This window comes from Globicephala melas, chromosome 12 (assembly GCF_963455315.2).
Source record: "Globicephala melas chromosome 12, mGloMel1.2, whole genome shotgun sequence".
Taxonomy (NCBI): domain Eukaryota; kingdom Metazoa; phylum Chordata; class Mammalia; order Artiodactyla; family Delphinidae; genus Globicephala; species Globicephala melas.
This window is the reverse complement of record NC_083325.1, coordinates 15,612,719-15,626,162: the sequence shown is the minus strand read 5'-3', so window position 1 is coordinate 15,626,162 and position 13,444 is coordinate 15,612,719. Positions and strand designations below refer to the sequence as shown.

Sequence of the window (13,444 nt, the reverse complement as noted above, 5' to 3'; positions counted from 1 at the left end):
TTGCTGCATATGGCATTATTTCATTCTTTTTTATGGCTGAGTAGTACTCCACTATATCTATCTATATCTATATCTATATCTATATCTATACCCATTACATCATTTTTTTTTTTTTTCGGTTCGCGGGCCTCTCACTGCTGCAGCCTCTCCCATTGCAGAGCACAGGCTCCGGACGCACAGGCTCAGCAGCCATGGCTTACCGGCCCAGCCACTCCACAGCATGTGGGATCTTCCCATACCAGGGCACGAACCTGTGTCCCCTGCATTGGCAGGTGGACTCTTAACCACTGCACAACCAGGGAAGCCCCATTACATCTTCTTTATGCATTCATCTTTCGATGGACATTTAGGTCTCTCTTCCATGTCTTGGCTATGGTAAATAGTGTTGCTATGAACATAGGGGTGCATGTGTCTTTTTGTATTAGAGTTTTTGTCTTTTCCGGGTATATGTCTGAACTTGCTTGATTTTAAAGTGGTAACACATTGTCCAATAACTCCTCAAGGGTACTTACATTAGAGCTTCAAAGCCCACTAGGGATTTACTCATGTGCAAGGGATGATAATGACAATCATTGAACAAAGGCAGAATGGAATTTATAAAGAAGAGAAGACTATTAAATTTACCAGTGTAGAGTTACCATTGATCTTGACAAGAGCTGTTCCGGTGGAGTGATGGGGTAGAAGGTTCAAGAGAGAAGAAAGGAGGGGAATCGGAGACAACTCTTTCAAGGAGTTTTGCCACAAAGGAACACTATGAGATGGGTAATAGCTAGAGGGATATGTGAGGTCAAGAGAGAAGTATTTTTTCAAGTGGAGAACACAAACAACACACGTGTGCTGATGGAAATGATTCAGAAAAGAGAATTATATTGATGGTGCAGCAGAGTTAGGCATTGTTGGACCAGTGTCACTGAATAGGCAAGAAGGGATGTGATGGCTTCACCAGTGAAGGGGCTGACATGGGCAGGGAGCACGCACAGCTCACCCCAGAGTGTAAGCCCACAGATGCAAGTAGAGGGGAAGACGTGGAGGTGAAAATTCATTGAAGTTCTGTTTGCATTGCTTCTATTTTTTTTTTAGTGATGTGGGGAGCAAGGTCATGAACTGAGAATGAAGAGGAAAGAGGAAGTGTTAGCAGTCTGAGGAAATAACATAGGGTGTGAAATACTCAGGAGGATACAGGAGTGACGGATGAGACAATGTAGAAGCATTTCTGGGCTGAGCTAAGAACCCGCTTGAGCTAGTTGCCATGAATTGACAGCGAGGCCAGTCAGCACAGCTGTGGGGGGTTTTCTCCAGCCGTGCTACCTGCACAGTTGCAGGTGTGGGGTAACAGAGAGTTGCACTTGACTGAGCAGAGAGACAAGAGAGGAGCAAAGGAGTTGAGGTGAACAGGACAGTGATTATAACCATGAACCTGGCACTCAAACTGTATAATAAACGGAGAGAGGACATGAGGTCCTCATAATGGATGTGATTTTATTCATACAATCATGCTAAAAACACCCACGTTTATTCAATCAATCAAATAGTTTTTGAACAACTTCTGTGTACCAGACACTGTGCTGGGGTCAGCAAATGCAGACCCAGGACCTCCCTCAAATGAGCACAGCCATTCAATTCATGAAACATCATGGACACAAGTAGGAGTTAACAAGCTAAAAGGCGGGGCAAGGCGAAAAAGACTTTCAGAGAAATGCATTTTTCTTCATAGTTAAACTGTGTATTATGGAAATAAGCAACAGACTTTCCAAATCATATCTTTATTTACAGTGGCCCAAAGAAGCACTTCTTTCTGTATCAAAGACGTTTTTCTCAAATGTTGATGCTGTAAATGAAGAACTGAAAGAAAAGCTCTCCCTCATGTGTGTGAATGTCCACTTGAGTGTCTCCAGTATGGCGGAACGCTATTACACAGAGCTCCGGAGACGGTACTACACAACGCCCACCTCCTACTTGGAACTCATCAATCTCTACTTGTCTATGCTGAGTGAAAAAAAGAAGAAGTTAGTCTCAGTAAGTTTAATATTATTAACTTAAAAAAAAAACTTCTTTTTTTGCTTGGACTCAAAACTTTTGCCAGAATGAGTGGAAGATCTATGTTCCATCTTGCCTACTGGACCTCTCTCCATCCCATACATGCCCTTGAAAACCTACAATATGACCCAAAAGTGTCTCATGCTGTCAGTCCAAAGGCCTTCCCCTTCTTTGATATTTAGATTTTTTTTTTTTTTTTTTTTTTTTTGTGTGTGTGTGGTACGTGGGCCTCTCACTGTTGTGGCCTCTCCTATCGCGGAGCACAGGCTCCGGACACACAGGCTCAGCAGCCATGGCTCACAGGTCTAGCCGCTCCGCGGCATGTGGGATCTTCCCGGACCAGGGCACGAACCCGTGTCCCCTGCATCGGCAGGCGGACTCTCAACCACTGCGCCACCAGGGAAGCCCTGATATTTAGATTTTGTCTTCTATCATTACATAAGGGTCCTTGACTCAGGAGCATGATATGGACATTGCAACAGAATTAAAGTTAAGCAGAGAACTAGTCACCTCTGCAATGTTTAGTAAGAAGGAGAACTTTTTGTTAAATAATAGAGATGGGGGTTTGGTGGTCTAACGTGTCAGTGGTTACCATTAAGAGCAAGGACTTCGGTGTCAGGCAGACCAGGTAGCACCTCTGCTCTACCTCTTTCTTCCTGTACAACCTTGAGCATGTTTTGTAACTGTTCCAATCTTAGTAGAAAATAAAGTTTTAAAAAAATATGTATCTACCTCTTGGATTGTTGTAGAATTTAAATAAGATATGATTTGTGAAGTGCTTGGAATATGACCTAACACAGATGAGGTGCTCAGAAAATAGTGGCTACTGTCATCATCAGGCTATTAACGTGACCTAAAATTTTCAACATTTTAAATAGTAAAAATGGAAGCATTTACCATTTAGATATTTTAAATGTCTTTCAGAGGATTTTTACCTGGTAAATGTATGCCTAGTAAAATAACGTGACACATATTTTTGAAACATGACAATTTGAACCACGTTTTCTGTCTCACCCTCAAAAAACAGTTATTCCGAGGTGCCTCCTTTACCAGATACCACTCCTTTGATCCTAGTCAAGAATTTCCTACCACCGGGGAGTAAGGTTTAGATCAGCAACTAGGGCTAAGTACCCAGGACACTATCTCCAGGGGGTCTCAGCCCTGCTGATCCACCCTGAGGAAACAAGCTCCCAGAGCTGTGACTTCCAGGAGTTTCTATTTGAACTCATCCCTCATTCATTCAACATGCTACCAAGCTACCACAGGGAATAAAAATAATACAGTGTGGGCCTTCAGTGACGTCCTACTCCTGTGGCCAGGGGGCATGGATCCAAACCCACTGTGGTGAATATCAGGGCCATTTCCTAGAGTTCTGTTACCTGAAGCTTTCTGTACATTCACAGTGTTAACTATTACAAACCGATTCACCAATTCTGCAGATGTGAAATTCTAGTACATGAGTAAGAGATGCCGGTAAACTTATAATACTCATCATAATAGATATTTTCCTTGTCATCTAGGCACGTGAACGGGTTAAGAATGGTCTCACCAAACTATTAGAAACAAATGTACTAGTAGATGAAATGAAATTAGATCTTTCAGCTTTAGAACCTGTCCTTTTAACAAAGTCACAAGATGTTGAAGCCCTGATGGACAAACTGGCGGTGGATCAAGAAAATGCTGATCAGGTATGCAGCATCACCCGACAGTGGGTGAGAAGGCTTTGACCACCAACTGATCCCTTATATACAATGACAAATGATTGGATTTTTAAATATGTTATGAAAATAATTAAGTGATAGGTCAATTTAGCCATGCTTTTAAGCCTGGCTCTCTCCCTGAGAATGAGTGAACCCAACGAGTGGGACAGAGAGAGTTGTGAGAATAGTACCAGCTGCAAATATAAAGCAGCGAATCTTCTCCTAAGAAGGAACTGTCTGTTCTAATAACTTTGTCTCCATTATTATCAACATGGCATGAGACGGACAAAGGAGAGCATAAAATGCAGTAGAGACAAACTTCTTTCATCATTGATCTAATCCAAAGGGGCAAATGTGACCCACTATGATTGGCTTTGCTTTGAAACATTGAAATTCAAATACTGAGACCACTTAAGCAGTCGTGTTTCAATGGTTAGGTCCGAAGCGTTGTGCAAGAAGATGAAGCGATAGCAAAAGTGAAAGCCGAAGAAACCCAAGCCATAGCTGACGATGCTCAAAGAGATCTTGAAGAAGCTCTCCCTGCACTCGAGGCTGCTAACAAAGCACTGGATTCCTTAGATAAAGCGGATATATCTGAAATCAGAGTTTTCACAAAGCCCCCAGATATGGTCATGACTGTGATGGAAGCCATCTCTATTCTCTTGAATGCCAAGTGAGTACCTCACAATCACCCATTACCAAAATACCTGGTGGAATTTCTTTGCTCCCTTTCTCCATTTTCATTTACATATTTTCATTCTATTCTCCACCCTCTCATCAGTTCGGTCTGTCATTCAACAAATTGATTCCACAAGCATTTTCTTGAACATCTATTTTGCACTAGATGATGGAAAATATAAGTTCTTCCGTACAAGGCACTTACAGTCTAGTAGGGAGAGAGGCATGAAAAATAATTTCAAGACATGTGAGAGTTGCATAGTATTAGGAGTGCCAAGAAAAGAGTGCCTAAGTCCCCCTGCAGAGGTGTGAGCAGGTTTTTTGAGAGACAAAGCTCAGGTGGAGAGTAGACCATGGAGAGAGCTCAGGGATCTTTGATGCTCATGGATTGGGTGGTGCTGGGCAGGAGGGCAGTGATTGAATCATGAACGGTCTTGTATGCTGTGCTAAGCAGTTCAGGTTTCACCTAGAAGATATGCAGTTTTCAAACTTTCTTTAGTAATATAAACTTTTCTTCAATAAAAATTGTGTTATAAGAAACCTTTCCAAGGAAAATTGATCAAAGTGAAGGTAGGGGGCCCAGAGCACTCCCCCGCCAGGCCTCCCTGCTAACCCTCTGGCCAGCACCTCGGTGGGATCTGGGGGCTCTTCAGAGCACAGATGGAGAGCCCTGGCCACAGGGGACTGAGAACCATTGAACATTGTTGACATAATCAGATTTTCACGTGAACCTGGCCAAAGTTCACAAAGAGTGAGTTTGACTGAGAGACAAAACCAGTTCGAAGGTGATTGTAGTGTCCTGGCAAGAGATTTTAAGGATCTAAACCAAGCAAAGGAGATAAAGATGTGAGTGCCTGGGCTGTTTTTGAAGTAAAACTATTATTCCTATAATGCCTTACATTTCTATGACTATGATTTTATAATTGTTTCTCTACCAAAACTGTGTTGTATGGAACATTAGTCATCCAACTACTTGTCCCCCCATGAATGGTGGTGCACATAACTACCAATTACTGGGATTATAGTATTGAGATTAAAACTACCCACTTTTGGGGATAACATTTTTAATTAATTTATTTTTATAGAGATATAGTTGACGTACAATATTATGTTAGTTTCGGGTTTGCTACATAGTGATTTGACATTTGCACACATTGTGAAACAATCACCACGATAAGACTAGAAGCCATCTGTGGGATAATATCTTTTCCTTTTTAATTGGACTGGTACTTTAATAGTATTTTTAAAATTTATTATAAGTAACACATAATTGGACAACATTAAAAACACATCTTTGTAACTTCTTTACATTAACTTCAATTTTCTGTCTTGCTTGGAACTAATAATAGTAATAGTAGCAGTAAAACAAACCACATTTTGGGGGGGTAACTAATATAAATGTCATTCTACAAAATTTGAAAGTCAGTTAGATGCAAACAAAATAAATTTTTATAACTGTAGCTCAACCAGTAAATAAGAGCATTTGCAGAAACACCATTTTAAGTATTTTTTAAAAAAACAAACTATACACACTATGAAAGTAAAATTGCATAAATATATGCCTAGAAAACAAAAGTAGTAGCTCGTGGTGCTCTTAAAGCCTAGTAAAATGCTTTCAGTAAATTGTGTTATATTTGCTTTATAATAGGAAAACTCAGAGCAAGTTAAACGTTACATAACTAATAACATAAACAATTGACATAACTCTGTCTGAATTCCATCTAATCATGCCTAAGTGACATATTTTCTTATTTCTTTTTTTTTTTTTTTTAATTTTTGGCCACATTGGGTCTTCATTGCTGCACGCAATCTTTTCTCTAGTTGCGGCGAGCCCCCGCACGGGCTTCTCACTGCGGTGGCTTCTCTTGTTGCAGTGCACTGGTTCTAGGCACATGGGCTTCAGTAGCTGTGGCACGTGGGCTCAGTAGCTGTGGCTCACAGGCTCTAGAGCGCAGGCTCAGTAGTGGTGGCACACGGGCTTAGTTGCTCTACAGCATGTGGGATCTTCCCGAACCAGGGCTCAAACCCATGTCCCCTGCATTGGCAGGCGGATTCTTAACCACTGTGCCACCAGAGAAGTTCCTGATTTTTTTTTTAATCTGTGGGATAATATCTTAATGTCCTCAAAGGAATACATTTCTTTTGTTCTTACATTCCCTCATTACAATGCTATTAACTTATCATGTGTATTTTTCAGGCCTGATTGGCCAACGGCAAAGCAACTTCTTGGTGACTCTAACTTCCTGAGAAGACTTTTAGAATATGATAAGGAAAACGTTAAGCCTCAAATCCTGGCAAAGCTTCAAAAGTATATTAATAATCCTGATTTCGTGCCTGAAAAAGTAGAGAAAGTATCCAAAGCATGTAAATCCATGTGCATGTGGGTAAGAGCGATGGATTTGTACTCTCGTGTAGTCAAAGAAGTCGAACCAAAGAGACAGAAACTCCGCGCTGCACAGGTACGTCATCTGTGTTGTGATATTTTGTAGAATCAAAGGCCATGATCATCAATCATTCAAGCTCCCTTTGTGGTGCCGCTGACACCCTACACAATATAGATAGTAATCATGCTCTTGAAAATTAGTTTTTGTTTTAAAAAATAGCTAGCAAAGATTGTTTTTTTCAGAAATGACCTCTGAAATCAGCCCTCTTCCAGCATAAAAGGAAAGTAAGTCCTTAGTATATTCATATCGTCAGGCCTATGGTAATTTTTTACTTTATTTTAGTTCTAGCGTCTGATACTCTATGTTTCTATTTGCTAAATACTCCCACACTTGATGAGGTTCTAAAAACCAGCTTAACTACCCACAGTTGGATGTGAGGCCCTAAGCAGAACAAAGAATGATCATTTAGTGGAACAGGTTACCAAAAGAACCACAGCTATAGAGCAGGGGCTGGCAAACATTTTCTGTAAAAATCCAGACAGTAAATATTTTCAGCTTTGCCGGCTCTATGGTCTCTGTTGCGATTACCCAACTCTGCCGTTGCAGCACCAAAACAGCCATCAACAATTCAGACATGAGTTAAGTGTGGTTGTGTTCCAATATAACTTTATTTATGGTCATTGGAAGCCAAATTTCATACAATTATCATGTGTTATGAAATACTATTCTTCTTCTGATTTTTCCCCCCAACCATTTAAAACTGTAAAACGATTCTCAGCTCACAAGCCACACAAAAACAGGCAGTGGGCTAGATTTGGCCTGCAGGTCATAGTTGCAGACCCCTGCTCTAGAGAACTAGTTAGGAAAGATAGTTTTCACTATTGCATGAGTATTTCATTTGTTTTATCATTTAAAGTTAATAGTCCATTTTAGTAACCAATTCATCCTCAAACGCTTGGTACATCTGTTTCTCTAATCCTTCTATGATTTATTTTGTTGGGCTTTGTTTTTGTTTTGTTTTGTTCTGGTTCTGCTTTTATATTTTATTCTCTCATATATGTTTTAACTTTGTATATCATATCACTATCTTTTAGGACAAACTCTTTTAAGAGAAAGAAAACATAAATCCTATTTTTTTTAAATGAACTATTATAAATGGGCAAATTTGACCTTCTTTGGGGGCCTGTTCTTATTTACTTGATTTTATTAGGCTGAACTTGATATTACAATGGCTACTCTGAGAGAAAAGCAAGCATTACTAAAAAACGTGGAAGATCAAATACAGGCCTTACAACGTGAATACAACAAAAGCGTGAATGAGAAAGAAAGTCTGGGTAAGTAACTCATAAAATTTATGCTGGTCAGGAAATGCCTGATTTTCAAAAGGAAGAAGCGTTTTCCGGCAGTCAGGTCTCAACCTCCATCCAGTATGTAGGGCATATTTGCGTTAGATGGATGGCCTTAACCTTCTAGTATAACATTAGTATATTGTATATATTCAACTCCTATATCTGAATAAGGCTTTGGGGGGGAATGTTACATTATAACACAGAGCAGCACATGAATTTGATCCAGAAAATAAATACCACATGGGCAGAAAGAGAGCGCTATCTTCAGCCAGAGTAAAGGAGTATCAAAAAGGAACTCTCAGCATGGAAGAGGCAAACTTGGACTTGGCTCTGAAATGGGTACTAGTGCTGAATTGGTGTGAGGTTTCCCAGAGATGTATTGACGTCATTAGCTAAATCATGCTCATTCTGCTATCAGCAGAAGCAGATGAACAAACTTCTTATACTGTAGGCAAATATTGAATAACATAACCCGGTTTTCTTTAAATTTTCTAGCAAAGACGATGGCCCTGACCAAAGCACGTCTGGTACGTGCTGGAAAGCTGACAGCCGCATTAGGAGACGAGCAAATCCGTTGGGAAGAAAGCATCGAGAAATTCAACGAGGAGATATCGAACATCATCGGGAATGTGTTCATAGCAGCAGCTTGCGTGGCCTATCATGGGGCCTTCACAGCCCAGTACAGGCAATCGGTGGGTAAACGTGCTTTCTGTGAGGAGGGGTGAGAAGCAGCTGAAACTGAGGGAGGCGGGGTGTGTGTGTGTCATTTTTCCAAGTGTAGAGGGAGGTTCTCCATGAACCTTAGGTATTCATTCCACTGCCCCCAAGTCAGTGATGGTTACCCCTAGGCTTTCCTTAACACAATCCCCCTTTTCCTCTCCCGCCTTAGAAAGTTACTCATCGCTTGCTTACACAGGAACCTGAGGAAGAAAAAGAGACAGGGAGTCTTCCCGACTTAGGATCGAACGAGGATGAAGTGTTCTGAATTGGTGAGGGCCTGCTACAAAGGGCTCAACGATGGGAAAGAGCAGGAAACTGAATTATTTGGAGATATCTGCAAACCACTTTTATGAAATGCCTTCCTAAAAATGTTTATCCCTGTCCTTGAGTAATAAAACCTGGTTGGTATAGGACTCATACAGATTCTATAGGAGCTCAGGGATCATCTGATGCCAAGCGGGCAGTGGGGCCAGGGGTGCTCTTGGGGGACAGACAGTTCCCTAGTGTGCATGACTGTGCCACTCATTGAAGGAGGTGACATGCTAACACCCCTCTGCTCGATTTACTAATTGCCAGTAGCCCCCTTGGTCATTGTGATAACTCCCAACTTCTCCACGTGCTGCCAGACTCTCCCACCTACACCCGTGGGTGAAGGCTACTGTGACAACCCCTTTCTTTTCTACACGAGAAAACTGAGGTCCAGACAGGGCGTGGGACATGCCCAAAGCCACAGCTGGTTAACGGCGTAGTTCTAGCCCCCAGATCTCTTATTAGTCCACTTCTTGTGTCCTGTGCTCTGATGCCAGGATGCCTGTGGGGTCTGGTAGTGATCTCGGGTGGCCTCGGCCTGCAGCGGCTTGAAGCAGGGTTTCCGTTCCTGGCCAGCGATTGAGGTCGGGTCGTGGTGGTGAGAGCACTGAATCCTTGCCCCTAGACCAGTGGCCAGTGACAAGGCCCTGACACTATGGCTTTGCAGAAAAAGAATTCCCACAAAGACAGAAAGTAGTGAAACAAGTAATTTACTAGGAGGAAAAAAGAGTACAGTACATGTGGATAGACACACGGGCAGGCTCAGGGAGAGTCGCACCCTCATGGCAGTTTGAATCACTTTTATGGGGCATTTCTTCCGTGTTTCCTTTGGCCAATCATTTTGAGTTGCCTGGTTCAAAATATGTATTGGTATAGCTCAGGATTTCCCATGTGTGCGTCCACATCTCTTAGCCAAGATGAATTCTACCGAAGAGGCCTATGGGTAAGTGAGCATTAGTTGACCTCACTCCCCTTTTGACCTCCAAGGAGCCTTTCTGTGCATGTGTAGTCGGGGAGGTCTCCTGACTTCAAGAATGAGGAATATGTATCTTCTATCTGGGCAGAGCCCAGCCTCCTCTCTCAACTGTCCTGTCATTCCCATCTGAGAGTATCGGTCCACAGGAACAAACTCAAACCATTTGCCCCCGGGACCCATCTATCTCCTGCCTAAGTAGGACTTGTTGTGTGTATCTTCATTTACTGAGTATTCCTGACTCTATACAAGCTTTTCTCCTTCTACAGCTTATAGAGTGTTGGATCCAGGACTGTCAGTCTCTAGAGATCCCAATCAATCCTGCCTTCAGTCTCATTAACACTCTTGGCGATCCCTACGAAATACGGCAGTGGAACACAGATGGGCTGCCCCGTGACCTGATATCAACGGAAAATGGCATTCTGGTCACTCAAGGGAGACGGTGGCCTTTGATGATTGATCCCCAAGATCAGGTGTGTAACCAGCGCTTCAGATAAAGAGCAGCCTATTAACTCTGCTTAATATTGCACTATTACAAATTCTAAAAGTGGACTTTAACGTAGTTGTAAGAATCTTGGACATTAGACCTAGAAGGGAGTTGAGCTGTCTTCTAGTCCACGTCCCTCATTTTGTGGAGGTAGAAAGTAAAAAGAGAGGAGTCCAAGTGCTCTAAACACTTGATTTTTTAAAAATATTTTTATTGAAGTGTAGTTGATTTACAGTGCTGTGTTAATTTCTGCTGTACAGCAAAGTGATTCAGTTATCCATATGTGTGTGTGTGTGTGTATACACACATATATATACATTCTTTTTCATATTCATTTCCATTATGGTTTATCACAGGATATTGAATATAATTCCTTGTGCTATACAGTAGGACCTTGTTGCTTATCCATTCTATATATAATAGTTTGCATCTGCTAATCCCAAACTCCCAGTCCTTCCTTCCCCCACCTCTCCTCCCCCTTGGCAACCACAAGTCTGTTTCTGTTTCATAGATAAGTTCATTTGTGTCATATTTTATATTCCACATATAAGTGATATCATATAGTATTTGTCTTTCTCTGTCTGACCTACTTCACTTAGTATGATAATCTCTAGGTCCATACATGTTGCTTCAAATGACATTATTTTGTTCTTTTTTGTGGCTGAGTAATATTCCATCATATATATGTACCACATCTTCTTTATCCATTCATCTGTTGATGGACATTTAGGTTGTTTCCATGCCTTGGCTATTGTGAGAAGTGCTGCCATGAATGTAGGGGTCTGCACACTTGATATTGATTGGGTTTGTTTAGGGGGTTGACTATTTGTTTTCTGTGGGAGGAGAAATTCATTCCTGTCCTTGTTCTTTGTTCCTAAGAGGTCTAAGGAGTGAGAATGAAGTCAAGGTGTGATGAATATTAGGGCAATCCTGCCTGGAATATACAGAATCCCATTATCTGAACTTAAGTCCATGGATCAATTGTTCTAAATGGGGTTTAGAAAAAGGAATCCATTTGAAAGCAAGGGAGACAAGCTTGAACACCTTAAGTGTGAGCTTTTTTCCTAGATGGGTCTTTTCTTCATTTGCCCCAAATTTGAACAAAAGCAAGAATCCCAAATGTTAGATTTAAAAGGTATTTTTATTTGCAGTGGGAGTGGTATATTTTTTTTTTCTTATCTTTCAAACTTGTTTCTAGATTGAACAAAATTTCTAAAGTTTAAAAACTTCCACTTTTTTTACAAACTCGAAAGTAAACATCCTGCTTTGTGCTTTCTCATACAGGCAAACCGTTGGATAAGAAACAAAGAAAGCAAAAATGATTTAAAGGTCATTAAACTCACGGATAGTAATTTCTTACGCACACTGGAAAATTCAATCCGACTTGGTTTACCCGTCTTACTGGAAGAGGTTTGCTTTTTACTTTTCTTTTCTTAGTTTCCAACCTTCAGATCGCATCTGGAATCCTATACAGGCCATGTCTGCCTCACACTAAAGACCCCAGTCAGTGCACTTTTCTAGCTGGTCAAACCAATTGCTTTTCTCCTTAAACAATACACTCTCGCATGGGGAGCAGTCTGTGATTGATCGAATATTTGGAAGATATGCCTTTGGTGTTAAGTGGGATGGGCTCTGTTTTCTAACACTGCTGATTCTCAGGCCTCGTGTGGCTCTTGATCGTTAGCGGCCCCGAAAACTCAAAGCAGCAGTGTCATCAGGGAGTATCTCCTCGCACCAGTGAGGTGAAGCCAGTAAAACACCCCAAAGGGCATAAACATTATTTTCCACTTAGACGTAAAGTCAGAATTAGATTAAGGGGTATGATATAAACTTTTATTTTAAAAAAATTGATGTTTGTTGAGTCTACATGCTTTATTTCCTCAGAGTCACTCCAAGAGTGATGTTTTTGAAACTGTTCATTCATTCAACACACATGGTTTGAGAATTAATGGCAAACAGTACAGATGCGGTTCTTGCCCTTAGTAGTTTACGATCTAGTTGGGGACAGAGATAATAACCAGAGAAAAGAGAGAGGAAATGAGACAGAAAGGGAGGAAGAGAACTTGCAGTAGGGGCTTTGAAGGGACAAGCCCAGTGCTGACATAGCCTATAAAGGGGTGCGGGGAGCTAAAGTAGATGCATGGCTACAGGTGGTAACATTTAAGCTGTGACCTACGTGATGAGCTCGCCATGGGAGGAGCTCAGAGAGATGGGCTTTCCAGGCAAAGGGGACAGCATTTACACTGGCCTTGGGCACAAAAGAAACTGGGTAATAATTATGGTTTATTTCCCTAATTTCCCATTCTATTTTATGAGAAGGATGAGTAATTGAACACTGTGAGCTGAGCCTCAGTGTAACCGTGTCTAGAAGGATCTCTGCTGCAACAGAATGGTGAGAAGCCCAGAAAAGACTGCGGACCTGGGGCAGCTTAGCTGCAGCCCTGGCATGGTGCCTAGAATAATCAGTAATATTAGCAACAGCTACCACTCACTGAGTGCTCACTGCATGCCAGACTCTGTTGTTGGTATTTAATGTATATTAACTCTTTAATTCACACTGCAACCTTACAAGGTGTGATGAGGAAACTGAGGCACAGTATACCATCTGAGCAGCCTTGACCATCTAGAAAATCCACAGCAAGTTACCATGCTCCCAGCTCAAGCTACAAAAAAAGCACAGGAAGCTTCCATGTGTGGCTTGTGGCCTTGACCAAAATGGGCAAAGTTCTGTAATGGGTCCCAGGCCCCCATTCAAACCCTGAAGTTACAGGAGAGAGTGAGGTCTCCAAAAATCCTTGGCCCAGTTA

General features: G+C 41.6%; 1 protein-coding gene across 1 annotated transcript in view; it reads left to right on the top strand.

Annotated features, from left to right (window-relative positions):
* Window positions 1-13,444, top strand: part of DNAH6 (dynein axonemal heavy chain 6) — a 291,757-nt gene that overhangs the window by 189,506 nt on the left and 88,807 nt on the right. Inside the window, 8 exon segments of the mRNA XM_030837528.2 lie at window positions 1,774-2,016; window positions 3,558-3,725; window positions 4,175-4,410; window positions 6,613-6,874; window positions 8,010-8,133; window positions 8,644-8,840; window positions 10,420-10,623; window positions 11,922-12,047. Of these exon segments, the coding sequence (XP_030693388.2) occupies window positions 1,774-2,016; window positions 3,558-3,725; window positions 4,175-4,410; window positions 6,613-6,874; window positions 8,010-8,133; window positions 8,644-8,840; window positions 10,420-10,623; window positions 11,922-12,047 (1,560 nt within the window).